This window comes from Mirounga angustirostris, unplaced genomic scaffold (assembly GCF_029215605.1).
Source record: "Mirounga angustirostris isolate CCGP_5_RB_7025 unplaced genomic scaffold, mMirAng1.0.hap1 SCAF_14, whole genome shotgun sequence".
NCBI lineage: Eukaryota > Metazoa > Chordata > Mammalia > Carnivora > Phocidae > Mirounga > Mirounga angustirostris.
In genome coordinates this window covers 83,891,946-83,919,868 of record NW_026991722.1, presented here as the reverse complement: position 1 = coordinate 83,919,868, position 27,923 = coordinate 83,891,946, and the positions used below count along the sequence as shown (strand labels likewise).

General features: G+C 49.9%; 1 protein-coding gene across 3 annotated transcripts; it reads right to left on the bottom strand.

The window, feature by feature from the left end:
• Positions 1-298: 298 nt before the first annotated feature.
• Positions 299-27,859, bottom strand: KCTD10 (potassium channel tetramerization domain containing 10). 3 transcript variants are annotated; one of them, XM_045887472.2, is made up of 7 exons: positions 27,670-27,757; positions 21,001-21,214; positions 11,944-12,113; positions 8,876-8,965; positions 8,508-8,560; positions 7,274-7,469; positions 299-3,035 (listed from the first exon to the last, which is right to left on the bottom strand). In XM_045887472.2, the coding sequence occupies exons 1-7, from the start codon at positions 27,670-27,672 to the stop codon at positions 2,811-2,813; spliced, it is 951 nt and encodes a 316-aa protein (XP_045743428.1). In that variant the 5' UTR covers positions 27,673-27,757; the 3' UTR covers positions 299-2,810. The 3 variants fall into 3 exon arrangements, with proteins under 3 accessions (XP_045743428.1, XP_045743429.1, XP_064434608.1); XM_045887473.3 differs by having other exon boundaries at positions 8,876-8,962; XM_064578538.1 differs by lacking the exon at positions 21,001-21,214 and having other exon boundaries at positions 27,670-27,859.
• Between the last annotated feature and the right edge of the window lie 64 nt (positions 27,860-27,923).

The following is a 27,923-nucleotide window of genomic DNA, read 5'->3' as shown; positions in this document are numbered from 1 at the left end:
AATGGAACTTAGGTGCTTTGGGTTCCAGATGGGGAGCTGTAGCAGAAATGTTAAGGCCTTGGGTGTGTTTCTTTCTTGTCCCGGCCCCCCGCCTTCCCTTGTATTAAAGCAGCAGCAACCCCAGCTGATTCACTCTGCTTTCCACCTAAGACTTCCTTACAGTGTTTACTAGAACAATGACCCCCGCCGTCCCCGGAGACTTCAAGGATGACTGGAGGATAGAGGCCTTGCTCTCTCTGTGAACCCCCCTCGCGCTGGCTGGATCATGCTGGGTGTTTCTGAAGAGACCCAGAAAACATTTAAACAGAGGCATTACGTAACTTTTATTTTACACGTCCACAAATGCTTGTACAACAGACAGTGACTACTTCTAACGTTTATAGCATTTTTTTCATAGCACGAAAAGCAAGCTTAGGGACACAGGTGTGCCACAGGCCCGCTGGGTGGGGCAGGCGAGCCCACCTACGCGGAGCGCGGGCTCCCTGCACCTCGGCCACGCTGCTCATGTGCTACCTACCGGAAGGGGGGAGGGGGCAACAGAAGAGGCTACTCCAGGATTGTCTCGGGCACAGGCCCCCAGTCACCACAAAGAAGGACTTCTTTGAAAAAAGCTGTTCTACTTCAACTGTAAGCGCTTACAGTGTAATAAAACTTAACTCTTTACCAAATCTTAGGCCAGTGTTTTACTTAGATGGTTCTTAAGTATAAATATGGACCTTTGTTTGTTTGCCCTTCATGCTAGCATAAAAATCAGTTCCTTGTGCAATACGTTTGCTAGCAGAGCTTGGACCGGCCACCACTTGCTGTCCGCCCCCGGCTGTGCAGCTAACCGTTCACCACGGGATGTTTCGGGACCCTGTTCAGATCCCAGGAAAGCAAAGACTCAAAACGACAAGTGTAAAGACTGCCAGAAACATTAGCTCATACGGTGTAGAAGCCTGAACGACTCCGATTGTTCCACAAACTTACTCTCCACAGAAAGATTTAAAAAACAATTCATATGATGGCTTTTCCATTCCTACAGAAAACATCACAACTGACATTCACTTTAACTTTCTAAAAAAGTTCAACCCAAACGTTAGGGTTGGTGTTTAAAACTAAAACGGTATATAAAATATTTACCAAACAGTATTTAAACCCCCCTTTCCTTAGCACTTAATAAAACCCGAATGGCCTAATATAAAAAGTACCCCACAAAACAGTTTAAAAGGCATCGACCCCCATACATGATTTTTTAGGTTCAGTCACGATTGTTTCTAAGTTTTATTGTAGGCTTTGCTGCTGGATACAAAATAAAGGCATACAACTGTCCCAAGAAGGGCAGTATGTACAAAGCCTAAGCTGTAAAAACCGTTTCAAAATATAAACTTGTTTTTTGGAATACACTGTGTCAAAGGCTGCCCACCTTAATACCTTTGGTATAAAACAGTAACATTTCCCTTGAAGAGCAGACAAGTGCCATCTATTACCTTACACACGTTCACATCTCCTTGTAACTATTCTACCTAGTCTAGTCGCGACCAGCCACATCAGTCACCACTCACTTCTGTCCCTTCCCAGGCGCAGAGGAGACTGGGAGGTAGATAACCGAGAACGTCCGACACGAGCATCGTGCGGATAGCTGGGCTCCAGCGTGGGCCCCCCTGCGCCCCACAAGCACACATCCCCATCTACAGTCACACACGTCCCTTAAACACGAACACAAACACTTAGCTGGACCCCAAAGGGGCTGCACATCCTCTAACTTGGCTCACTGTGGTCACTCCACACTGTGTAAAAACCAGAGGCAAAGACACAAAGGCGGTCTCGGGGTGATGGCGGCGTCTACAGCAAGCAAGCTGCCCCAAGACTGCTCGTGTGAATGGGCTTCCTGCCTGGATGCCAGGCTGGGGGACAGAGGCCAGGCCACGTCCACTTTCTAAGCGAAGGGCAGGGCTTCTACGTGAGACAGGAAGCCCAGCTTAACAGGGAAGAAGGCTGAGGAAGAAAGAATGGAGCACGGGAAGTGGTGGCGTGTGAGCTCCACCCATAACCAGGCGTTGGTCAATAAGGGGGGGCAAGTGGAAGGGGCAGGAGGTAAGGAAGGAGCCGGGAAAAGTGCACTCCCTGCCAGGGCCAGCTCTGCCCTTAGCCAGGCATGTGGGGGTCCCAACAGGCCTGAACCTCCAACAGAGCCGGGCCTCCAGAGCTATGCTCTAACAGTCAGAGGCATGGAGCTCATCGGTCCTATCTTCCGTGCCACAAACTGCACGCATCTACCAACAAGCCAGGGGGCGAGATCCTGGGGCCGAATGGACTTCCGGCAAAGCCCCGGAGATGGCCCGGTCTAACGCACAGGAACGCAGCCAGCGTGCGGGGCCGGAGGATTATGAAACAAGCAGCTCAGGGAAACCTCTGGTGGCCGCCAACTGCAGGATCCCTCTTCCAGCGCTCAGACAGAACCCTGAAGGAATGCCGCCCCAAAGCCCGAATAGGTAGTCAGCACCCATCAAAATAAATACTGCAAACAAAATTTCTCACATCTACTTCATACCCATTCATACTTTTCTCCGAGAACCAAGAAAGCCTGGCTCCAAGGATTCTCAGATCCCCACGGGAAGGGGAGACCCTGGACACAGCTTGCTCAAGAACAGGGGTGCATTCACCTGGGGAAAGACAGTCACCTGGTCGAGAAATACCAAAATAATCAACTGGCTTGTTACAAAAAAGTATCTCCAGACTCCAGGGGAAGTGGAAGGTGCCCAGGAGGCTGCAGGCATCGGAGTGAAGAGCAGGGGAGAGGGGAGGAGGAGGGCGGCTCGCCTGCTTGCTCACTGGTGGAGGTGGGCCCGGTCGTCCGGACGCTTGATGTGGATCCGCCGCACGCGCTCGATCCGCTCCCGCTCTCGCTCCTCGTCTTCATCCAGGTGATGGGAGCGGCCAGCCGCCCCACCTGTGGCCTCCAGGAGTGCGTTGTCAGGTCCTCGGCCGTCCTGGGCCTCGTACAACAAAATATTGAGGGTCTCCTCATAAATCCGGGCCTCTGGGAACTCCACCTGCAACCCCACAACAAAACACAAGGCAGGTAAGTTAGCATCACACCCGCCCCCCCCCCCCACCTCCGCTGCCACCTGCTACTTCTGGGAAGGGCCCCTGGCTCAATCAGGCCCCTGGCATTCCTTTTAAGACTGCCATTACTAGTTTTACAGTAGCTTTTATTTACAGCAGGCAATACTTACACATGGTGCTTACACAAGAAACAAAAGGTATACAGTGCCTATAAATGTAGGATCACATATATTCACCTATATATTCACACCTTTATATTCCCCTATATATTCACACACTTTAAAATGCACAAAAGGTGGCCCATCACACACTCCTCTGCACCTTTTGCTTTCCCCTAACTTGGGAGATCCTTCCATAGCAGGGAATTACAACAATGTAACAATGCAATTAACCAATGAGGTCGTTTCCAAAAGGTTTCTACTAACAATAGATCTGTACCCCTAGAGCTGCTCCATAACCTCGAGCAGCCTTTAAAGCAGCCCCATTTTTTTGAATAGGGACCAGCTGAAAAGGACATGACCCCTCCTGCTTGGTAAAGTTCGGTGTCCGCTGCTTGTCCTTCGGGGTTAAGGCACTGGGAACTGGAGGGAGGCTGTCCAAGTGGGCCCCGGGCACTTGACTCACAGAGTAGAGACTTTGCTTTCAAAGGCAGGATTCTGAGGTTCCCAGAGAAATGGAGGCAGCCCACTCTCCTCTGTCTTTCCTACTGAGACCACAAAACCAGGAGAGAGAATGTGCAGCGGCCGAGGACTGAGCGACATGAATCGTGGCAGACGGGGCGGGGGGGAAAGACCAGTTTGGAATAACCCCTAACCAGCAGAGAGTTTCCTGCCCCGAGGTAGGTCAGGGCAGCCTGCAACCCCGGAACAAGCAACAGCACAGAAAGCCCCAGGGGGGCACCAGCGTCTCCCAACACCTAGAGAGTTCCAGGTTTTCCTTTTTTCTTTTCTCCATTCTCTTGCACTCCCACCCCCCAAAAATCTTGTGGCAGCAAAGGCCAGAGCCTGGGGGAGTCAAAACTCTGAAGGGGAACCTTCCTTTCTGATGAGGAGAGCTGTGGTCCCATCAGGGTGGAGCAAATCCCTGCTGGTTTTCTCTCCCTTCTTCACGCCACTTGGCTCCAGGTACAGGTCAAGTCACGGGCAGTGTGCGGCAGAGTGGGGACCTGAGGCCCCAGCTTTCTGGCCAGATGACAGGAAAGGGGAGCCCCAGGGAAGCAGGAAGCACCAAAAGATGACAAAGGACGGGTGCCTGGGAAAGTAGCTTCTTGAGGTTGTGCGTGAACTCCTGGGCTTGAGCCCAGCTGTCAACCTGTCCCTCAAGAGCACACACACAACTGAGCAATGGCACAGACTGCTACCCGGGACACAGACATGCCCTCAGTGCGACCCAGATCTGAAGGCTTTGAAACCTGGGCTGTCACTGGCACTGCGACCCACAGCTGGTTGGAACTTGTGGCCCAAACCCAACTGGGTCAACTGCCTGCTAAAACAAAAAAAATCAATGTTCTCATTAGGATTTAAACAAGACCTAGAGCCCTGTAACATTCAGAACATCCAGAGTACAATTCGAAAGTTCCTGGCATAATGAAGAACCAGAAAAATCTCAACTCCTGAAGGAAAACGTAATCAAAAGATACCAATGCCAAGTCCAAGATGACACAAGATGTTGGAATTATCTGACAGAGACTTGAAAGCAGCTGTTATAAAAATGTCCCGATAAGGAAGGGCAAACTTTCTTAAAGCAAATGCAAACACAGGAAGTCTCAGCAAGGAGACAGAACATCGAAGAAAGAAATGAAAACGGTATGACTGAAAAATATAGTAACCAACAGCAACACAAAAACAAAAACAAAAACAAACCCCAATTCACTGGCAGCGTTCAATAACCGAATGGAGATGACGGAGGAGAGTCCGTGAACTTGGAAGACACAGCAACAGAAGTGATACAATCTGAACAAGAGACCAAAAACAGACCAATAAAGGGCGTGGTTCTGTGCTCTATTCTCACCGAGTTCCTGGTGAGTCAGAATCAAGAACCAAATGGACAACATATGTGTTACATATCTACTTAAGCCTTACTTTCAGCAAGCCATACCTTTTCCAGCTTAACCACAGAAGACAGTTAAATGATTAAAAGAATTAGCAGAGCACCTGGAATGTTGTATCAAGAAAGACAGCGATACAAAAACCCCCAAGCAGGAACATTCGCCCCGTTACTTGAAACAACGAAACACAAGTGTTGGCTCCATAGCATGGCTCCTGACGGTGTTGGCCAGAAGGCGGCACCTGCTCGTGTAAGGGCAGCCATCCCCTGACGTGAACCCCCTGGAAAGCCAGTCACATGCCTTCCCTGGAGCAAGGAAGAAGCCCTTGGGGTCAGGATGGCAGAGCAAAGGGGGTCGTGGCTAGGGGCCATGGCCTGCCAGCCGGGGCCCCACCTCCAGCCAGTTTCAGAAACGCCCAGAAACCTGTGGGCTAACCTACAAATGGCTGGGATCAGACTGTGTGGTCTCTGAATCCTTTGCTCCCTGTTAAACTCTGAAAATGTAAAGTAGTATTTTAAAGCTCTAATCAATATGACGATTATCCTGTTAATATCCAAAGACAAAGGCAACCCGTGTATATAACAAAACCAAACTGACAAGACAGGGAAGCTAGTTACAGGTGGAATTCACAGCCCTAAAAAAAGCTCACAGGAGGAAAGAGGTGTGCGTCTTGCTAATGTGGTAAAGGGAAGCAGGCGATTCTAGTCCCCCTGCAATCTTTGAAAAAAGGAGGAACCTCAGGGTTTTTCCCTTCTTGGCTCTCTTAAACCAGTACCTATCTTTTGGGATATATTCTAAATACCAATGATAAAATGTTTTTAAAGTTTAAAAAAAAAATGCTAAGAACTCTGGTTTCTACGTTGTGGTCTCATTTTCTCTCATTTGCCTTTTCTTCTGAGACCAGCTCTAGAATCACAGAGAACTGTGTGTTGTTCCTGGAGCCACACTGATGATGGTAGCCTGACTGGATGATCTACAGATTCGTGCGTGAAAATCTGCTCAGCAGACCCACCGCATGTCCCTGGTAATCAGGGTCCCTTAATCAAGGTTCAGAGGGAAGAGACAAAGTGTATCGTAGGATTTTTTTTTTTTTTTAAAGAGGAAGAAAACGGAGTTGCATAGCCCAAGAAGGGCAAGCAAGCAGAAGATCTGAAGGGACCAGATCTCCGACAGCACCCTGTGGCATGATCTAGCTTCCCAGAATGGCACAGTGACAGAGGTCAAGTCTGTTGGTTTGGAGAAGATGACAGAGAAGTGCATCCAGAGTCCAGATCTGTCAGGAAGTTGTGTGCTCAGAAGGAAGCCAACAAGCCTGGGAGCTAAGGAATGCCCAGCAGGCCCATGAGGGTGGAGGGCCACTCCAGGTCAGTGGGCCAGAGGAGGACAGACAGGTGGCAGTTAAGTCATAGATCATGACTAGAAAGCCAAGGTCAAGCTCTTAAAGGTAGCATGGTCCCTCTGACGACTGAGATGGGCTGGGGCCATGCTGGCGGGAAATGGTGGTACATGGAGGGTGAGGGGCAGCATAGGGCCATGTCCCATCACTGACAGGAGACAAGGCTGCTGGCACGAGGACAGCGGTCTGAGGATACACCTGAACTTTTTTCTTTGTAAGGTTTTGTTTTGTTTAAGATTTTATTTATTTATTTAATAGAGCGAGCACACAAGCAGTGGGAGCGGCAGGCAGAGGGAGAAGCAGGCTCCCCGCCGAGCAGGGAGCCCGATGTAGGGCTCCATCCCAGGACCCTGGGACCACAACCCGAGCCGAAGGCAGACGCCCAACGACTGAACCACCCAGGCGCCCCTAAGGTTTTGTTTTTAAGTAGCCTCTACACCCAACGTGGGGCTCGAACTCAGGACCCAGAGATCAGGAGTTGCACACTCCACCGACGGAGCCAGCCGGGCGCCGCTCTGAATCAGCATTTATGGCAAAGGGACTGAGGTGCAGTAGGACTGTCCCTGTTTGCGAATGGTCAGAAAGGAAATGCCATTCTGCTTCTCCGAGACCTAGATGTGACTCTCCCCGGGGCCCCGAAGATAATGAGTATTTTCACAATGAGCAATCATGCATCAAGGAAAGCATTTTTAAAGCCTTTCCCTTTTGCTCCAGGAGAAAGGGAAGCGGTACAAGAACGCATTTCAGACCAGCCACCCAGAGCCGCCCGTCGGAGCTCTGACCTTGGTCTGTTTCTTCTCAGTGGCATAGACGATGGAGGTGCAGCAGACCTCGGCAATCTTGCGGCCCTGACCGTAAAAGGACCAGCAGCAGATTTCGTCCCCAATGACGTCCTTTATGAACAGGACCCTTCCGTTAAAGCGCAGAGACAGCTTATCAAAGAGCTCAATGTTTTTCAACATATTGTCGTCAGAATTGCTGCAAAAGAACATTTGAGAAGGTGAGTGTCTCCCCCTCCCAGGCTAGAGCGGCCGCTCTGTTGGGCTCTGCCTGGGCCGGGGAGGAATCAGGAATGACTCGGGGCCCGTGGGCACAGGCATCAGGTCTGGAGCGTGGAGGGAGCCCCGTGAGCCCCGGGAGTGGCAGAATGCAACTGCCCAAGGGAGACTTTCCAACTTGGGTCCATTTATGGGTCTTGAGGAACCTCATTAAACCCCTTACAGCTGAGACCACATGGTCCCAAGAGCCAGAAGACATCTAGAAACCTGTATATATTGCTGGTGGGAATGTAAAATAGTGCAGCTGCTTTGGAAAAACAGTTTGGCAGGTCCCCAAATGACTAAACGTAGAGTTACCATTGGACCCAGCAATTCCACTCCTAGGTACCCCCCAAGAGAAAAAAAAAAACCTCGGTCCACATAGAAAAATGTGTATACAGATGTTCACAGCAGTATTCACACTGGTCCCAAAGTGGAAACAACCCTGAATGTGCATCCACTGGTGAATGGATCAACAAAATGCAGTAAAGATCCACACGATGGGATACTAGTCAGCTATAAAAGGGCAGATGGATATTGATCCATACGCCACAACAAGGATGAACCTTGCCAACATGATGCTAAGTCAAAGAAGCCAGTCACAAAGGCAAGGTATTACATGGTCCCGTTTCCATGAAGTGTCCAGTGGGCAGACAGCCGTGTTTGCCAAGGGTCGGGGGGAGGGTGGTGTGTGTGCTGGGGGGAATGAAGAGTGACTGCTAATGGCTTTCTTTCTGAGGTGATGAAAGTGTCCACAAAGCAGGCATGTGATGATGGCTGAATAGCTCTGTCAATCTGCTGAAGCCCACTGAATTATATACTTCAAAAGGACAGCCTTCATGGTATGTGTGAATGCCATCTCATTACCTATCGTCTGTCTCCCTGGGCATCCTCGAGGTGCAGAGGGCCACCCTCACTGGAAGATAAGAGGAGGAGCCCCCCTAGCTGATGTGGGGCGGCCCTTCCCGCTGACACCTACCTGGTGTACGAGTACTTGTTGTTACTCCTGTTGTACAGCAGCTTCACGGCTGGCTGACGGCGGTCATAAAAAAGAAAGAAAAGAGTCACTTGGGGTGGAGGGACTGTGGCCTAGGGCCTGGGCCCTGCCACCAGGTCAAGGAGGCAGCTGAACACAGCTGTCAGACTGGGGGAAGGGGGTGGGCAGGGGCAGAGAGGGAGACTGCAGGACCCACAGCTGGGGTGGGGGGGGCCACACAAGATGAGCTGCAGGCTCCCATTCTTCATCCCTCCTCAGGCCTTGCTCAGGCACTTCTATAGGTCTCTATTTCAAACCTTATTCATCATTTGGGTAGCTAAAGAAAGGCCATAAGAGTGTCTCCAACATACCTTATTGGAAGTCGCTATAAGTTTCTGCTCTTCCTTGGATGAGGTGATGACAGGAACTTTGCAGAAAGGCTCGTAAGTATCTTTGTTCTGCTGGAACAAAACATACTTTCAGCCTAGGAGGCCTGCCCAGCATCGGACTATTTAAGCTGGCCTACAGGGCAAAGACAGGGCTCTGGCGAGGGAAGATGGGGCTGCCAGCACTGGGAAGAGAGGAGGATTCTTACCACCAGTGAATTAGGGTGGGGGACGGCCAAGAGTCGAGTTCTCCAGTAAGTCTGCTCTTTGGCCAGGGCGCTCAATAAATCCTAACAACGATGACACACTTCCACAGCCCAGGGAGTCACTTAAAAATAAACTCTAAACATGGCAGATGAAGTATGATCGCATCGAAGCACCCCACTGCAACAACTGTAGAAAGAACTTAAAAAGTATAAGCCTAGAAGGAGAAAAAGAATGGGAGAAGTGAGGTCTACAGACAAAAGATGTCAAAAACCTGAAGCTTTCGGGGAAGAAGATGAGGGCTAACTGAGCGGAAAGAGAAGGCGGAAACGAGTAAGCAGATGGGAAAGAATCCTGGAGGTTTTCAAACAGTTCTGAAGGCTGGCGGGCAGAGGGAAAGAGCAGAGGCTTGCCAGCCAGTCAGAAGAAGCCTCAGTGAGACACCCGCTCCCCCAAATGGATCCCCTTCCCCAGGCAGAAGAAAGGTCTGCTTTCCTAGAGTGGTTTGTAAGATGAGGACAGGGCTGAGCTACTCTTCTGAAAACAGGGGGATTAAGTGAATGGTCCACATACTAAATGGTGAGCCCCAGCTCCCAGCCCCTTCTCCTACTCAAGTAGATCCCAGAAGGCAGCCAGCCAGGCTTATCCCCACCAGGCAAGAGAGTGGAGGATTCCTCCATAGGGATCTGATCTGTCCAGGAAAAGGCTTATTATAGATTCTGACACTGGGGGTTCCCACTAAAGAGCCTTATCATCTACCACTAAAGCCCACTGGACAACAAGCCTCACCCACGCACATACAGCTTTTCAGAACTTTACTCTTGAATTTTAACAGACCAAAGATCATCAGATTATATGTGGAAAGCCTCTCAACCATGAGACTGAAACCAAAATATAGAGAAAAAGGGAAGGAGTCATGACAAGGGCAGCAGAAAGAAAACTTCAAGACAGAGGAGAGCAGATACTGAATCCTAGGAAACAAGAGCAGTGTTCTATATAAAAAAGAACACTCAGAGAACATGAAAAGGCTCTTGGAAATTAGAAATATGATAGCAGAAATGAAAAGTTCAAAAGAAGGGCTGAGAAGATAAAACTGAAGAAAATCTCTGAGAAAGTAGATAGGAAGATAAAAGCAACAGAAACTGCGAAGAGGTCAGTCCTGAAGGTTCGATCTTAAGACTAAGAGAAACCATAGGAAGGGAACCCAGAGAGCTTGTCTCTAAGACAAAGAAGGAACAGATATTCATTGGTGTGTCTGAACACACCAATAGGAGATGAACTTTCTTACCATTTAGGGATGAATTATGGATATGCACTTACAAAACCAAGCAGACAAAACAATGAGGCAATCACTAACTCTGGAAAACTGAAACGTTGCACAATAAAGAAAATTTTCACTGTGTACTCTGTGACTCAACTGTTAACAATACTTAGACATCACAATGTAAACTCTGAATACTGATTTAACCAAAGCTGTGATAAACACTATATTGGGAAAAGAGGAGAAGGAACATGTGTACATGTCTGGTAGTGGTTGGGGGGCGGGGTGTAGCGGTAGTGCATCAGCTAAATATTAATTTTCTATACGCTAGTACATAATGTTGAAAACTGAAATATCAATAAATAGCAGTGTAAGAAATATGAAAGCAAATAGAATTGTTGGGAATTAACAGAGGAGGGGCGCCTGGATGCCTCAGTAAAGCATCCAACTCTTGATTTTGATTCATTTTTATTTTATTTTTTTTTAAAGATTTTATTTATTTATTTGACAGAGAGAGAGCAAGCACAAGCAGGGAGAGCAGCAGGCAGAGGGAGAGGGAGAAGCAGGCTCCCCACAGAACAGGAAACCTGATGTAGGGCTCAATCCCAGGACCCCAGGATCATGACCTGAGCCGAAGGCAGATGCTTAACGACTGAGCCACCCAGGTGCCCCTTGATTTCAATTCAGATCATGATCTCAAGGTGGTGAGATCGAGCCCCATATCGGGCTCTGCACTCGGCATGGAGTCTGCTTGAGATTCTCCCTCTCCTTCACCCATCCCCCTCAAATAAATAAATAAATAAAATCTTAAAAAAAAAAAGAACAGAGCAAAAAAGTACGATGTATATACATTACTTTAACAAACAAAAATGAAATAAAAATACTAAGGCAAAGGCTATATAGCATTCAGTTAGATTTACAATGAGTTCAGACTCTTGGGGTAGAGGTGGTATGTGGAAACAACAGTTCCTCACGGAGCTAGGCAGTAAGGGTACTGCTCCAGTGGAGGGCCAGACAGACACATGGCCTGAGGGAGGCACAAACAAGAGCCTCAGATATACAGATCCAATTCCTACGAAAACCTAAAGGGACTCTTACGATTCTCTGCCATGTCGGAACTTTGCTTGAAATAAATGGCCACTGGCTATGTCCAGAAGCATTTTGGTTTTATAGGGATTTTGCTATCACCAAACTTGACCCCAGTGGTCCTGCCCTGGGTCCAGCTGAGGAGTGAGGGGTGTCTGAGTCTGCAGAGATTATATGAGGCTCCCAACAATGACTGGTGGGGTGAGAATAAGTCCTGAGATGCGTCCAGAAAACGGATTCCCTACACTGAAGGGTTTCAATGTACATATGAAATGACCCAACACCATGGCAACCGAAAGCCAGAGGGTAGCTAGGTGGCCTCAGCATTACAGGGAAGCCTCTAAGGGGTCACTGACCGAAGGAGAGAGAAGATCCAGGGTTACCTGTGAACTCGCACATCTCAGTGAGGAAGGAACTGCCCCCATTTTGTAGAAGAGGAAAATGAAGAAAGCAGGTTGCCTGGTACCTCCCCACTCATATGGGGAAAAACGATGATACCTACTTGTAAGGCTGCCTGGCATTCTTCCACCAGGCCCTGGACCAGGTAGTACTTGGCTTCCGCCAGTAGCTCCTCAATCTCCCGGCGGCTCTCGGGCAAGGGGACCGCCCCGTCACGGAGGTAGTTGAGTATCGTACCAAAGTGTTTCCCACACCGGTCAATAAGGATCCAGCCTGCAATGGGAGGAGGAGAAGGGAGGCCTAGTTACATGGGCACTCATCTCCTGGAAGGTGCTGAGGACAAATGGGGTATCTCTTGGTTCCCTCTACCTCCAGGGGAAGAGCAGGACCACAGAGGGGGCAGCAGCCCCACCTGCCTAGCTACCAGCAAAGGGCTAAGCCCTGCCTGGAAAAGCACTGCAACGCTCTCCAGGCTCTGCTGGCTGGGGACAACCACAACCACAACCACGGACTCATGTGGTCTCATGCTCTTTTGGATGCCAGGACCTCTGAGGCCTAAAAGCATGTTTGTAAAGTGTCCTCAAAAATCCCTTAGCCATCCCGAGAGTGCACTATACCTGGATAAAATGGGTCCAAATGACCACACCCCAACAACAGGGGAAAAGCCAGAGGTAAAAGTATCTACTCTCCCTCTTTCCACGATGCTTTTTTCAGATTTCCACATAATAGAGCCATTTCTAAGGAAGAAGACTGCAACCTCTGGCTCCCAGAGGGGATCCCCAACACTCACCACTACCACCTCGGGATGTTCCTTCCTTCACTTCCCCAAAAAAGCACTTACTGGCTAGTGACAATGACCAGAGAGAAGATGGTGAACCAGACAGACCTTGCCTCAGGCAGTTCAGTCTAGCATGGGGAGATGGAACTTGCTTTCATGAACTATGGGAAAATGTGCCAACTGCTGACCAGAATCAGGCACAGCGAGACACTCTTGGGGGTGGGGGCCAGGAAGGCAAGCCCTTCAGCTTGATGACCTCTCCAATCTGGGGACTGGCCTGCTATACCCCCACTAGGGATCCCCAGGTTTTCACAATTCCTCTTCAGAAATGGAAATATCGGGGGGGGGGGTGCGGGTTGTTACTTGCAGGAGGAAACAATGCTGAAGCCTGGGAAGTGGAGGGACCGAAAGGAGAGGTAGGGATGAAGCAAAGACCTGGTTATGTCTTAACAGAGGACAGGAGGCTCTAGAAAGAAGTCAGGTCGTAGAGAAGTCCCCCCCTCTCCCAGGCCAGCAGGGCAACCCCAGCAAGGGGCTTCCCCAGGTCTCCTATCCCCCATTACAAGGTGAGAGGACACCAAGGCACAGGGCAGTTAAGTTTAAACAGGAATCTGTAATTTTATGCCTCACTTTCCTCAACAGTTGCTCAGTTTGGGAGAAGGGCCCCCACACTTCCATTCCTAACACCATGTCACCCTGCCCCGAGTCCTCCGCAAACCCCCAAGCCCTGCCTTAGACACAAAAGCTAAGAGCAGCAAAGACACCTCTTCCATATCCAGAGTCACAAGTCCACCCACCGCCCCCTTCCCAAATCCAGCCCTGCCAAGTATGCTTTCAGAGTTAGAGGGCACTATATTTATTTGGTATGTGCAACAATCCCTAGGGGAGTTTGGTAAGAAGGCCCTTTCCATACTCCCATCCTACAAACTCCTCAACCCAGGGCTCCTGGACCTTTGCTTAAAGGTCTGGTCTTGTCCCTCCAGAGGCTTTCGCTTGGTACTTCCCCACTGCTACGGTTTCCTGAATACAGTAGGAAGAGTAATTCCCTGTGTGGCCAACACAGTGCAAACGTGCGGCCTGGAGTCAAATCCTGGTTTCAAGGAAGGAAGAGGCCTTCACAGGCGTGGTAAATCACATCACCCTGACAGTGACTGCTGGACCTCATCCCACTGCTTCTTTCTACACTGAGACAATAAAGTATGGACACAGTATCTGCCATGCAGCTCAGATGCCTACAGGGGCCTGCAGCAAGCACCATAAATGAGTGTATGGGGCCTGCGCCCACAGGCTGACCAGAAAGCACGTGCCCTGCCCCCTGGGGACAGGAGATGCGGAGGCTCTTCTCACTCCAGCCAAGAACAGCTAAGCAGGAATGTGGGCCTAGGGCTGTATGAGCCCCTGATATTCCAAGAGATGCCAGAAATGCAGGCCTCTCTGTGAAACCTCGAGCAAAGAAAACCTATCTGCAGGCCGCCTGCAGGCTGGCATTTTGTGAGCTCTCTGCTACCCTGGATCAAGTGCTTTCCTGCCAATGAGCAGACAAGGTGTGGAAGAACCATATTATCTTCCCAACAGTTCTTTCGGAAGGAGGCTAAGTCTCCTGCACTGTCCACAGATGACAACAGAGCCTCAGAGAGGGTTAGGGACATTCCCAAGTCAGGGAGGCAGAACTAGACCACAAAAAGCAAGGAAGAAACTCACAGGAAAGCTCCTTCCACCAGAATTGAGAAGACGAGTAGAGTCTCAGTCTTCAAAGCAATGGCAAACCCATTTAGCTCAACAACTCTGGGAAGAAAATGTCCACGTTCTGCCTTTGATGCGTGGATAACTTAGCTGCTCAGAATGAGCAGGGGCCCCTGAAATCAATTATCCAAGTGACAGTCCAGAGTTTCCATAAACGAATAGGCAGACCGTGACATTGGGCTCCAGCTCAAGAATGTCGTCAGGAAATGCTTGCGGTGAAGGAATCATACTTTGGACAAATAAGGGCAAAGGAGCTGGGCGTGCTCGCCATGAGGTTTCAATTAGCATTTTGATTTTAAAATATTTTAGTTGCTTTCGAAGCCGGAATCTACCCCTTTGAAAGAGCTCAAATGCCTCGCGTGTAGAAAAGCAAATGGAAGTCAAGCAGCGCCTTGCTTGTGGGGAGCCTGGGCAGCTGCCGTGGAGCACACAGCCTATCTCAGAAGGCTGCCCCGGTCAGGGCGGCCGGCGGCCCATCCCGCAAGGCTGCGGGGCAGAACAGGCAGGCACAGAGTGGGAGGCTCTGGAATGGTTTGGGAGATGCCAACACAGCCCAGTGGTTAAGAGCAAGGGCCTGTGTTGGAAATCCAGTTCTGCCGCCTACTTGCTGGATGACATGGGCATTGCACCAAACCTCCCTGTCCACCAGTCTCCGGGCACCCCTCAGGGCTGGTACAAAGGCACGACGAGAGAGGACACGGGCAAACACACAGCACACTGCGGGTTCTACTGGCAGCACTCAAATGAGGTCTGTGACAGTGAGCCCTTCCCATATCTCTTCATCCTCGCTGGAGAACAGAGCATCAGCAGTGTCCAGCGGGGGCACATTCCAGCCCTTAGGAGAGTCCCGTGGCTTTCCGGGTACCCTGGAGAAGGCTTCTCTCAGGGACTGGGGACTGGGCGACAAGGCTTGCCCCCTCCCAGCCCCGCCAGCATGCCATGCACTTCTCCTCTCTCCTTTCACTGCCCCCACCTCCAGGGGCGGGGTGGCAGGGGGAGGGGAGGGGGACACAGGGGCAGGAGGCCTTCACTGACCTCTCCTTAGCATCCGAAGGTTTTGTTTCTTTTTTTTTTTTTTTTTTTAAGATTTTATTTATTTATTTGAGAGAGCGAGAATGAGAGAGAGAGAGCGCACATGAAAAGGGGGAGGGTCAGAGGGAGAAGCAGACTCCCTGCCAAGCAGGAAGCCCGATGCGAGACTCGATCCCGGGACTCCAGGATCATGACCTGAGCCGAAGGCAGTCACTTAACCAACTGAGCAACCCAGGCACCCCAGCATCCTAAGGTTTTTATACTCTATTTCTGTGGTTCCCAAACTTGCCTATTTATAAGTCACCTGAGGTACTTGTTACAAATTCAGATTCCGGGAAGCTGCCTCATTCCCGAATCAGAATCTCTGGGGCAGGGCTTCTCAGCCTCAGCACTACTGATATTTTGGACTGGATAATTCTTTGTTATGGAGGGACTGTCCTGTGCATTGTGGGGTATTTACCAGCATCCCTGGCCACTACCCACTAGGTGCCAGGAGCATTCCCACCCCCAAACTGTGACAATCAGTAAGGTCTCTGGACACTGCCCAATGTCCCCAGGAGTCAGATTCATCCCTGTTTGAGCATCAGTTAGGTAACTGAAGACCTAAATGTAAAAAACAAAAAACAAAACAAAAACATAAAAACATTGAGATATCAAAAAAACACCATTAAAAAAGTTGTAACAAGTCACATTGGAAGAAAACATTTACAACATAAAATCACAAAGAAATGGGTCCAGAATACTTTTATAAAGCAATAAGAAAAACAAAACAAAAACAGGAAAACATGTAAATAAGAAGTAATCAGGCAGCTAAACAATGAAACACAAATGACAAAAAGATGCTCGACATGCTAGAAATTAGGAAATGTTAAATAAAACCAGAGTATCAGATCATAACCATCAGATTAGCAATGATTAAGAGGTCTGTCTGTGCCCAGTGTTGGCACAAATTCGGACCGTGGGAGTTAGGTCGGCACAACAGCTAATACCAACCAAGCCATGGATGCTAGCCCGGATGCCCCTCCCAGGAATCAACTCCAGGACAGACCTCCCAGGGGTGGGTAAGATTTCAACGCTGCAGCCCCTGGTGGCTGGGTCCACGGCCTTTTCATTTACTAAAACAGAAATACGACTTTCTGTGTGTGTCATGATGTGGCAAAGGTTGGGAAGCTCTGCCCTAGAGATGCTCACACGTGCCACGGAATGTTCAGGAAAGGTAATATTCCAAATGGTGAACACTGGAGCAATTTAAACAAACCCTCACCAGAATATGGATCCATAAACAATAGTATATTCCCAAAATGGAACACCCACATGTTTGAACTAGAGCTATATATTATTCGTGGCTCTATCTAACAAGCATAATGCAAAGAAAGCAGAGAGACTTTAGACAATGTAACATCACCTATGTAACATCGGAAAACACACCAACAATACATTGTTTAGGGACAGAAACGGTATAGCAGAATTACTGACAGATTCACATCAGTGTTTTTCACCACTGGATGCACATTAGAAGCCCCTGCAGAGCTCCTCAAAGTGCTAACACCCAGTGCATCTAGCTGGGGTGGGGGGGAGAACCCAGGCATGAGGCTTTAGCTCCCAGCTGAGTCACTGTGCTACGGAGGTTGAAATTCACCTAGTGACCCCAAGGTCAGGCAAGTGGTCATCTCTGGAAGGGAGAGAGGCAAATAAAGAAGGTAAAGAGAGGTCCCATCAGCCTAGGTAATGTTTTATTCCTTGTCTGAGTGGGGGTGATGTGGAAAACAAAGGCAAAAGAAATGTAGAAAAAACTACATCTCCTTACAACTTACAGCCCACTGACTAACACTTGGGACAGGCAGAGTGACCTTCCTCCAGGAACTCAACTGCCTCTATGTTAATACTTTGCTAGGGACAAAAAGCAACCTTAGTTTGGTAGTAGCCTGATCTCCCGGATCCTGGAAATCTTCTTTAACATATAAAAATCCCTTTGTAAAGTTCCTTTATCTCTACCTGCTCCAAATATATGTTGGCAATCATCCTCCAAACATAAGGCCCATTGAAATACATTTGAAAGGTCTCCTGACTAAGGGTTTACTAGACAGTATTGTAAATGACTTTATCCTAACCACATCTAGCCCCTCAAGGTCCTGGAAACCTTACTTCCAAATTCCTTCAACCTTACTTCCAAATTCCTTCAACCTTACTTCCAAATTCCTTCAAGACTTACGCTATCCCTAACCCTCTCCCAACTTTAAAGTACTAACCAGCCACTCCTCGTGACCTCAGTGCAGCTCTTTCTGCTCACGGGTCCTGTCCCCGACCCCGTGCTTTAATAAAAACCATCTTTTTTGCACCAAAGATGCCTCAGGAATTCCTTCTTGACCATTCGCTCCCCGGCCCCAACATTTCACATCAGGGGCACGAGGGAGTTTGTTTTATTAATCACATTTTAAAAGCTCTCGATGTATTCACAGTTTTACAGAAGAGGGCATTCTAATTTAAGCAGGAGGCGTGGAGATCTCAGGGAAACCACCGGGTACTACGGTTTTCCCACAGATTGCATGGATTTCCCCACTGGTTTTCAAGGGAATGTGTGCTGATAATAAGATTAATGATTCCCTTCTTTAATCTGGCTCACATACTCCCTCATTCCAGAAACATTAGCAAGAGACCAGAAACCACTGGGAAGGGGGCGTGGGGAGGTGGACCACTGTACTACGGAACAGGGTTATGAAATAGGCAACTATAGGTGAGTACGGAGGCAGAGCTCTTGTTGGGAAAGGTGCCACATCCCTCCATGCTGACAAGGAATCAGGTAAAAATGCCAGCACTGGAAGAACCACGCCTTTCTGGGGAGGAGTCTGGGAAAGGCCTTCTTAAGAAAAGCCATCCTTTGGGGGTAAGGTAGAACTGCAGAGCGTTCACCCCCAAGGCCAAGGCGGGCCACTTCTCCCCCAGGCGCTAAGACCTGCTTCTCCAGCCCCTCACGGCGCTCCTCCCTCCACCTGGACATACCCCACCCAGGCAAGCCCCACAGACTGAGTCTCCCATTTAATCCCGTAACAACCCTGAAAAGCATTACCATCCACAACTTGGAAAAGTGGAAACAAGCTCAGAGAAAGTCACCTGCCCCCTGTCCCATTACCAGTCAATGACAAATGAGTCTAAATCAGCCCAGGGCCACATACACAGCAGCGGCTCCATCAACGTGAGCTGTGACTGTTACCCTGGGCCGGAGCCAGGGCCCAAGCCCACTGACTGCAAACTTCCCTGTTTAGGAACTGAACACACATGCACACAGTACAAATCGCCGACAGAGAAGGGCATGGAGCGCTAGGGAGAGTGTACCACCCACCCTGGGCCCCAGGTCCTCTCCCCAGAAGCAACCGGTTTCTCGGGCATCCTTCAGGGGTTTCTAGCAGCTCAGTACATCACTGTTCTGTGCCCTCGGAGCCCCCGTTCCTCGGCCAGCAGGACACACTGCTGCATCCGCTCGCCTCACAGAGCTGCACTTGCGGTTTTGGCCTGTTTATGGCAAACCTCACTGTAGGTGACAGGCTTCCTGCCTGAAGCCCAGGGTGCAGCTGCGAGATGTGGGACATTTAGGTTAATTTGTAGACCAAAGGGTGTATGTATCTGGGCCAACACTCAGGCCACTGGTCAGGCTGTGAGGTGTACTCACCAGGGGCCAACAGGATCACGATTGCGCTGCCTGGCACAGGGTGGGCTGGAAGACCAGACACAAAGCTGGCGGCTGACCCATAAGGCTGTGGAGCTCAGGCAACCTGGCCTGGGCGCTGGGCCCTTGGTGAACTGAACCAAGGCCAGCAGAGTAAGAGCCAGCAAGCCCTGAGCTCAGTGGCTCTTCTTTTTTTTTTTTTTTTTTTTTTTTAAAGCCCCATAGCTTTTGAAAAGGACTTCTCACTTACTGCAAGGTAGCAACAGTACCACCCCGGAAGGGTTAAGATGAGAAGGAAAAACACCAAGATGTCACCCGGTGAGCTTTCCACGACAGGTGGAGGGTTGGAGTTCGAGCTTTAGTGGAGCCCTGTGAAAATGGCCGGGGCCGGAGTGCCAAAGACAGCCCTGTGTCCCTGGAGGCGCTGGGGTGTCCAGGAAGCACTGGGGACAGGACAGCCCCCGGCAACTGTTCACAAGCCCGAACAGGAGCCCTGGTAGCATCCCCATGTCTCTCCCACTGGGGGGATGAACCAGCCTGAGGACCGGCTCTTCCTCGGCATGGCACGAGGCCAGCAAGGCGAGGGCTTTCAAGGAGATGAGGCTCCAACTTCACTTCCAAAGTGACTCCGCCGCTTTTCCTGAGCCCCACCAGAGACTGGGCAGGGCGGAAGAAAAGCTACAACAATCCTGGGTTCTCAGATAAGGTCTGTTTCCTTCTGCAGCTGGGGCGCTATTGTCTCAGTCTCTACAAATACTCCCCCAGCGATGCTGGGTGTGGCCCCGCGCAGGGGATCCTCCCACTCATAAAAAGCTCTGTGCTTTCCCGGTGAGACACAGAAGGAAGCTCTGGGGCTCAAACCTCATTTACCTGATGCTTGGCCAGAAACCCGAGTTTCCCAGGAAGCCCAGGGAAGCAGAACCTCAAGCCCCACAGCCCGGCCTTCTCCAGGACACTGAGGGAAACACCCTAACTAGCACCCAGCTTGAGCTTCGGGTCCCCAATCCCCCCTACTTATATCAAAACTCGCCCACCTTTCCCAGGAACCAAAGTCCCAGGGAAGGCAGGGGCTTTAGCCAGGCACCAACCTCAGAAACAGGTAAGGCCGGGTCCAGCCAAGCTGTGGTCTGGCCAGGTCTTGAGCAATCTCAGGCCAAAGAGTGAAAGATGGTGCCATTCTTAAACCTCATTGTGACCCGCCCCGTAAACCCAGCCAGGCAAGAATGTCCCCCTTGCCAAGTGCTCTTGGATTGTTCCAGTTGGGTAGTAAGATCACTTTAAAGAATTCTTTGCCTTTCACGAACATGACTTCCCATGAAGAAAAAGGAAAGAAAAACACGCCCTGAATATACGTGTATTGAATACTACGCACCAACAGCCCCAAGAGGTGGGTACACTGGACCCATTTCACCTGGTTAGGATCACCAGCTACTACACAGGAAGCTGTGACTCAAGGCCAGGTCTGTGAGTCTCTGTCAGGCCCCCATCCCGGGAGGACAAAGGTCCAGAGAAAACATTCATGCCTCTCTCTCACTCGAGTTTCACTCTGAAGTCACAGAATCATCGCTGAGACCTGGCAGGGGACCAACCAGGGCAGCCAGTCCAGCCACCATTTCACAGGGCTGAGACCTGGACTTTATCCAAGTCGCACGGCAAGTGGACAACTGAGTCAAGACTACGAGCCCCCGCCCAGGTGACTCCATCTCCTCTTCACGTCTCGGCTCATCTGTCACTTCCTCAGGGAAGCACTCCTTTACGACACCCCCCAGACTAGATCTGGTCTCCCGGGGACGCGCTCTTGAGGCTCCCCACACACTGAGGTAACACCGAGCACAACCGGAAACGTGTACCTGTGTGGACAACTGCCCATGTGCTGTTGGCCCCCTGAACTAGGGTGAAGCCCCCAGCCACGAGCACGGCCCCAGAACCCGAGGGGGGCTTACCTTCGCTGTCAGTGAGCACTTCCATGCGCCCGCTGAACATGGCTTTCAGCATGGTGTCCTGCTTGGTCAGCGTCTGCATGGTGGTGTAATAGAGGGCCCCGCCCACATTCAGCTTCACGTACTTGGAGCTGGGGCTCGTGCCCTTGAAGGAAGTGGTGCGGGTAGCAGCCGCTGGCACCGCTGAGCTCACCACGCTTTCTCCTGACATCTCTTCCTGCCAGTGAACACGTGGAGAAGACACAGGGTCACCAGAGTCACGGCACCAGGCCTGCTTTACCTCGGTCAGCCTCTGGGCTGAATCTGGCCTCCAGAGGTGTTTTGCTTGGCCCAAGTCTATACTGCATTTAAATCTCCCAAGGCTGACAACTCAGAAGAGTTCACCAAAAAAACCCTGGATTTCTGGCTTCTCTTAAAACCAAAGGCCAACTGGGCCACCAGGGCTCCCACAACTGGTGGGAGCTGGGGTACTGGCTGCCCCGAACCCCACCCAGATAGCCTCATATACTGACCTCACCTGCTGACCCTATGGGCACAAGTTTACCACTGACTCTTGTGTCCTGAGGACTTCCTTTCTGCCTGGTCCCCACATAAACCAACACCCTGGATGCATCCTAAAGCAGCTCAAAGCACTGCCCGGGTCTCTCTCTGTTTTATTGTCACGCACCACTCAACAGCTGAACTGCAGATGAAATAAGTTTTTTTGTTTTTTTTTTTAAAGATTTTATTTGACAGAGACACAGCGAGAGAGGGAACACAAACGGGGAGTGGGAGAGGGAGAAGCAGGCTTCCCGCCGAGCAGGGAGCCCGATGCAGGGCTCGATCCCAGGACCCTGGGACCATGAACTGAGCCAAAGGCTGATGCTTAACGACTGAGCCACCCAGGCGCCCCAGATGAAATAAGCTTTTATGAATTGAGTAGGATCCCAACTACCACTCCTAATCCTTCCTATGGGGGGGGGGTGTGTGTGTTTCTCAGGACTACACGACAGACATTAAAAACCCCTGGAAGCAAGTTAGTGCAAAATTAGAGACTTCCTGTACTAGCGCTGCCCTGAACAGCAAGATCTGGTGACAGTCTCCTTAATGGCACGGCCAGCTCATGTCCGTCTCAGAGAAATGGATATACCGTCTGATTTAAGCAGGCCTACAAAAGGAAACTTGTACCTGGCAGACGTGTACTCAACGAGAACATTTCTTTGACACATTTCTTTGACACATTTCTTCTTTGGAGAAGATGTCCAAGACCAGGCTGAATCTTTAGGACTATGGGGCATAGCACAGAGGAAGCGGCCCCCGACAGCCAGACCTGGCCCTGCACTCATCTCTGGGCCTTGATGTTTCCACCAAACATGAACGATTCATATAGCATGTCACCTTCTGAGAAGGCCACTCAGTGGCTGATGGGTCAAGACACAAACAAGACTACTCCATAATTATGTCTGAACACAGACAAAAACAAGACCATTGCCCAAAACAGAAAAAGTGACCGAACATCACCATATCCTGACCAATGTGACTCACTGCTGCTTCTTTACCAGTTAGAGCTTTAACCCCATTCCATTCTTCCCCACCTTCAACACAGGAATTACTGAGACCCCATCCAAGAATGAACCCTCCTTCCTGACAGCTTTCAATAAATACAGAGCAAAGCCTCACTTCCCTGAGTCCTTCCCCAAAACCACCCAAGGCAAGCCCTAATCCTCTTTCTGAGATGCTCCGTGGTTCTCCCTCACTGCCACAAGGAAATAAACCCCACTTTGACAACAGGCATGCTTGGGGCGGGGGGGGGGGGGGGGGGTTGACAGCGCAAAGCTTTAAAAAACAATACCCTGATCCTGAAAAAGGATTGTTTTTTTAAATTTTTTATGCCTTTCTATCTTTTCCAGATCTCCCACAATTAACGTGTATTACACTCATAATGGGAAAAACACAACTGTTACTTTTCAATGGGAGAAGGGGCTAATGATGAGTGGCAACCTGCTGTCCAGTGATCCGGAATAGCAGAGGCAAGGGCCAACCCTCTCGACCTCCATCCACCCAAAAGAGCGGCCTGGAAATCAACCACTGGGGGGCTCCTGTTGGGGCCTGCAGAACGGCACAGGAAGAATGGACTCCTGGAAAGAAAAGTGTTTTCTCAAGAAAGTGCTCTTGCTTCATCAAGTGAATATATCCCAAGAAGGTATTCAAAAGCTCAAGCTTAACTCACCTGGGGTCTCTATGGCCTAACGCCACAAATAAGAGGCAGAGAGAAAGCAGTGACCCCTCCCTTCCAGCTTTCCTTTGAAATCAGTCCCCAGAAACCCTACACTAAAGGTTATCACCAACACTTCGCCCCAGAAATACTCTGTCCATGGGATGATAGCTTGGGAGAAGAAAGAGTTTCTCAAAACTTTGAAGACCTAGGGCACAGGAAGAGGGTGAAGGCCTACAGGTGTGGAGTTTTGGGGTTTTTCAGTTGGGGAAAACTGCTCCAAAATGGAAATCTTTAAAGCACCCTTTCAGATCTAAATTTACACAAAAATACGTGTTTTGGGAAATGGTCTAGCATTTTGTAAGGCACCTACGAAACAAAAAATCATAAAGTATACTTCAATGTACTTTTACTTTCCAATACCTTTTTAAAGATAATTTGCCTCCAGTAAAGTATATTTTAAGTGCGCAGTTTGAGGAGTTTTGGCCAGCATATGGATCTGTGCAGCCACCACTCTGATCAAAATCGAGAACATTTTCATGGTTCCAGAAAGCCCCTCCACGCCCCCCCCCCCCAAAGAAGATACCAGTTTTCATCTCTACCACCACATACAACATTTAAAATCCAAACAATGCTGGAACACAGCTACTGTTATTTCCAGCTAGTAGATTCGGATAGCATATCCCAGAGAAGTTCAGTCACTTCCCAAAGTGCACTGATACTGGAGGTGGGTCAGTGACAGAGCAAGGATAGGGGCAAGTCCTGTGTGGCTTTGAGCCCACGATTTTATCAACATTCATGCTTGAAATACATAGAACTGGAACATATACGTTGAGAAAGGAGTGCCCCACCCCCCCTTCTTTATCAAGTACTAAAAAAGCTTTGAAAAAAAGATGGGAGGCGGGCGCCTGGGTGGCTCAGTTGGTTAAGCAACTGCCTTCGGCTCAGGTCATGATCCTGGAGTCCCGGGATCGAGTCCTGCATCGGGCTCCTTGCTTGGCAGGGAGTCTGTTTCTCCCTCTGACCCTCCCCCATCTCATGCTCTCTCTATCTCATTCTCTCAAATAAATAAATAGAATCTTAAAAAAAAAAAAAAAAAAGATGGGAGGCAATGTGTGGCTAAGTGCGTGGGTTTGGAAGTCAGACCTGAATTTAAGCGCCCAGCCCTGCCATTGATTGACCAGTTGTGGGAGCCTGGGCGAGTCATCTGAGTCTTGTCCTGTCTATGAAACAGGGACTACAGCAGTGTCTCCCTCCCAGGACTGCTGTGAGGGATGCCACAGAGCACTCAGCTCGGCCGCCGGCTCAGAGCACACACCCCAACACAGAAGACTCACACTATGATTATTTGAGAATGCTCTCAAAGACTCAAATTATCTTCTCTCTGAAGACCATTTCCATCTCTACTGACATCCACCCGAATCACTAAGAGATAAAGGCAGAAACCATCCGGATGCATCTAGCTTGAGACTCCGGAATAGACAAAGCTCTGAACCTTTCCGGAGCCCACCCTTCCAAAGGTCAGTCACCTCAATACTGGGAATGGCCCTTGGATAAAAGGTTCTGATTGTTCATGTCCCTGAGCCTGCATGACACTGAGCTAAGGACACAAAGCAGCAGACAATAAGCCTCTCCCAGCATATCTCTCTACAGAAGACTCCCCAGCCATTGCTCCTGGGATCCTGCTTTTTCACTTGTTTCAAAGATTTGATTTCATCATTAATGAGGTTGGGGAGGTGGGACAAGAGACAGCAAAACTGGTTACAAGAAACAAAGACGGAATTGATACTTGAGGTATTGGTTACCAATTCTATTCAATCAGAAAAGTTTAATCCAGTTAGATCTCCCCAGAGTATCCTGTTGCAGATTCTAAACAGTGGCTCTCCACTTAAAAAAAAAATTACTGACATGAGGGTCCTATCCGTGTAAATTCTGATGTTAACTGGTCTGGGGGTATGGTCTGGGCAACAGAAGTTTTTTAAAACTCCCCTAGGTGATTCCAATGTGCAGCCGAGATTGCAACCCACTGCTCTAAACAGTTCTGTACACCTACTAACTTCATCATCTTGGAGAAGCTCCCCAACCTCTTGTTCTATTGGCCCAGTGAATTCCTGATCACACATAAAAATAAACCAAAGCATCATCAACAAAAGCCAGCCCCCATCTCACAGCTTCAGAGCCACAGACAGGAAGCAACTGTATACATACTTAAAAAATAAAAATCAGCCCAAGGAGGAAAAGTGTTGACTTGAAAAGAGGCTTGGGCAAGTACAATAGGAGAAAAAGGCACCAAATCTCTCACTGTTGGATGTTTTCTATACAGCTTTCTGTGGAACTGTCTCTCTCTTGTGTGTTGGGGGGAGATGTGCATGTGGAAGGTTCGATCAAAAGTCTGAGCAACCGGGCGCCTGGTGGCTCAGTCGTTAAGCATCTGCCTTCGGCTCAGGTCATGATCCCAGGGTCCTGGGATTGAGTCCCACATCGGGCTCCCTGCGGCGGGAAGCCCGCTTCTCCCTCTCCCACTCCCCCTGCTTGTGTTCCTGCTCTCGCTCGCTCTCTGTCAAATTAAAAAAAAAAAAAAAGTCTGAGCAACCTAGACTAGTCTCAGTTCCACCACTTCCTGTGTGAGGTTCAGACAAGCGTTTTAACTGAGTCTCAGTTTCCTACCTTGTAAAGTGAAGGCAAAGCCATAATCTTCATAATAAGCTTCAGGGAATGAATGTTAAAGTACTTGGCACCTGGCCCTTAAGGTCCCTCAAACTTAAAGACCAGAGGTCCCAGCCCAGGCTGTACTACAATCACCTGGGTGCACTTAAAAGCAGACGCCTGGGCTTCACCTCAGGCCAATTAATCAGAATGGGGGGGGGGGGTAGCTCAGCAGTATTTAAAAAGCTCTTCAGATGATCTATGGTGCAGCCCCAGCTAAGAGCCACAGAGCTAAGGTGTTTCTTTAACCAGCTTGATCGAAGAGTCACTACCTTTTGGCTAACTATAAAACTTGCCCAAACTAAGGGCATTTCTACAACTCAGGAAAGTCTGCTGCTCCATTTCAACCAAACCGCATTACATCATCCACATAACTGTAGTATTATTTTGCATCCAAAACTTACTTATAGGGCAGCTACTGCTATTTCCAAGTGTTCTGCTAAATTACTTTCTCTCCCTCTGGGTAACCTGCAAACTATTGGCCTCTTTCTCTCAGGGGTCCAGTGAAGATGTCATCATCAATCCCATTTTTTAGGGGAGAAAACTGAAGAATCAGAACTATAAGCGTCCTCTGACTCAGGCCCCTTTCATTACAAAACCCAAATCAAGAAATTATTAATCTCCCACAGGGCGTGTTAAAACAGATTGAGGAGCCCGACCCCCAGACTAATTCAGTAGTCAGTGGTAGGGCTTGAAAATTTGGCCATTTCTAACAAGTTCCCAGGTGATGCTGCTGCCACTGCTGGTCTGGGGACCAGTTTGAGAACCACACTGGTTTAATGCCTCCTTCCCCTCAGGTGGTCCTGATTTTGCATAAAATGGAGCAAAGTCAGATACAGGTTGGCTAAATTTTCTTCAGCAGGGTCCTTGAAACTCATCTTCTCTAAAGACTGCATTTTCCAGGAAAGACACAGGCAAAGAAGAAGTAAAAGAGCAAGGCTGAACTCTGGTCATTCCCACCCAGGGCCAAAGAGCCATTTAAGGTATAGACCCTTAAAGGATCACAAGCAAACAGAACCATTCCCACAGCTGTGTGACAGCATGTGACCCATTCCCAGCTCCTTAGGTGTGGCCCTTCGGGCTCCAACGGAAGTGACTAGATAGGTACCAAAGCGCCAGTTAAGGGCGCTGGGCTCCGTGGGGTGAAGGTACCCTGACCTCAGGCCCCCGGCATCCCTCCAGGCACCGATGCACGTCTGCCCTCCAGCTGCCTCTATTTCTCCCCCCGCCCCCTCCACTCGCCCTTGTGTTTAGAAGCACCTGGAAGTCCCTTCTCCACCTCCCCGAAACCCAGAGACTGCAGTCACAACTTCCAAAAACCCCCCAAACGCTCCGCCCCAAGGAATCCCACGTCGCTCTTTCATAACCTAACCGTTTTCTTTCGCAACACCCTCCCACCTTCACTTTCCACCCCAATGTCCATCTTCGACGACCCCTCTTTGTTCTCTTCATAATCACCAATCCCATTTCCAATGAGCACTCAAGACTCAGAGACACCCCCCCCCCAACTCACCCACACACAAATCTATTCCCCCAAGCCCAAATGCTCTTTCCAGATCCTGAACAGCCAAGGACCCCCCGTTCCAATTATCCACCGAAGCCCTTCCCCCACCCCCGGCCTCGCCCCCCTCCAATCCCCCAACCGCCTCTCCCCTTTTCGCGACAGTCCCTCATCGCAACACCCCCCCTCAGCCCCTTCTCTCTCTACTCTGCCTCTGCCGGGCTCTCCCCGCCGCCCAGAGGCCCCAGTCGGTGGGCAACGCCCTCCCTACCATGAAAAGTCGGAGGACGCCAGAGTCTCCAAACCCGGACTGAGAGAGGCAGGAAACACCCAGCTCGCGCGAGCCGGGGGCAGAGGCGGGGCCGGGGCGGGAACTTCCGCTGCCGCAGCCCGCTTCCGCCCCTCAGAGGGTGCTGTCTTAAAGGGTCCGTCGTAAGTCTACACATTAGCTGCGTTCCCTCCAGGCTCCCCGGCTGGAGGGGGTTGCATCTTCTCTTGGCTGGATCGGGCACTAACCCGCTCTTG

What these genes read in the sequence shown, in the direction of transcription:
- KCTD10 (XM_045887472.2), bottom strand. An exon ending in AATGCCAGGCAGCCTTACAA is followed by an intron (nt 8,966 to 11,943) that starts GTAGGTATCATC and finishes GTTTTGTTCCAG; the next exon opens with CAGAACAAAGATACTTACGA. An exon ending in AACAAGTACTCGTACACCAG is followed by an intron (nt 7,470 to 8,507) that starts GTAGGTGTCAGC and finishes GTTCTTTTGCAG; the next exon opens with CAATTCTGACGACAATATGT.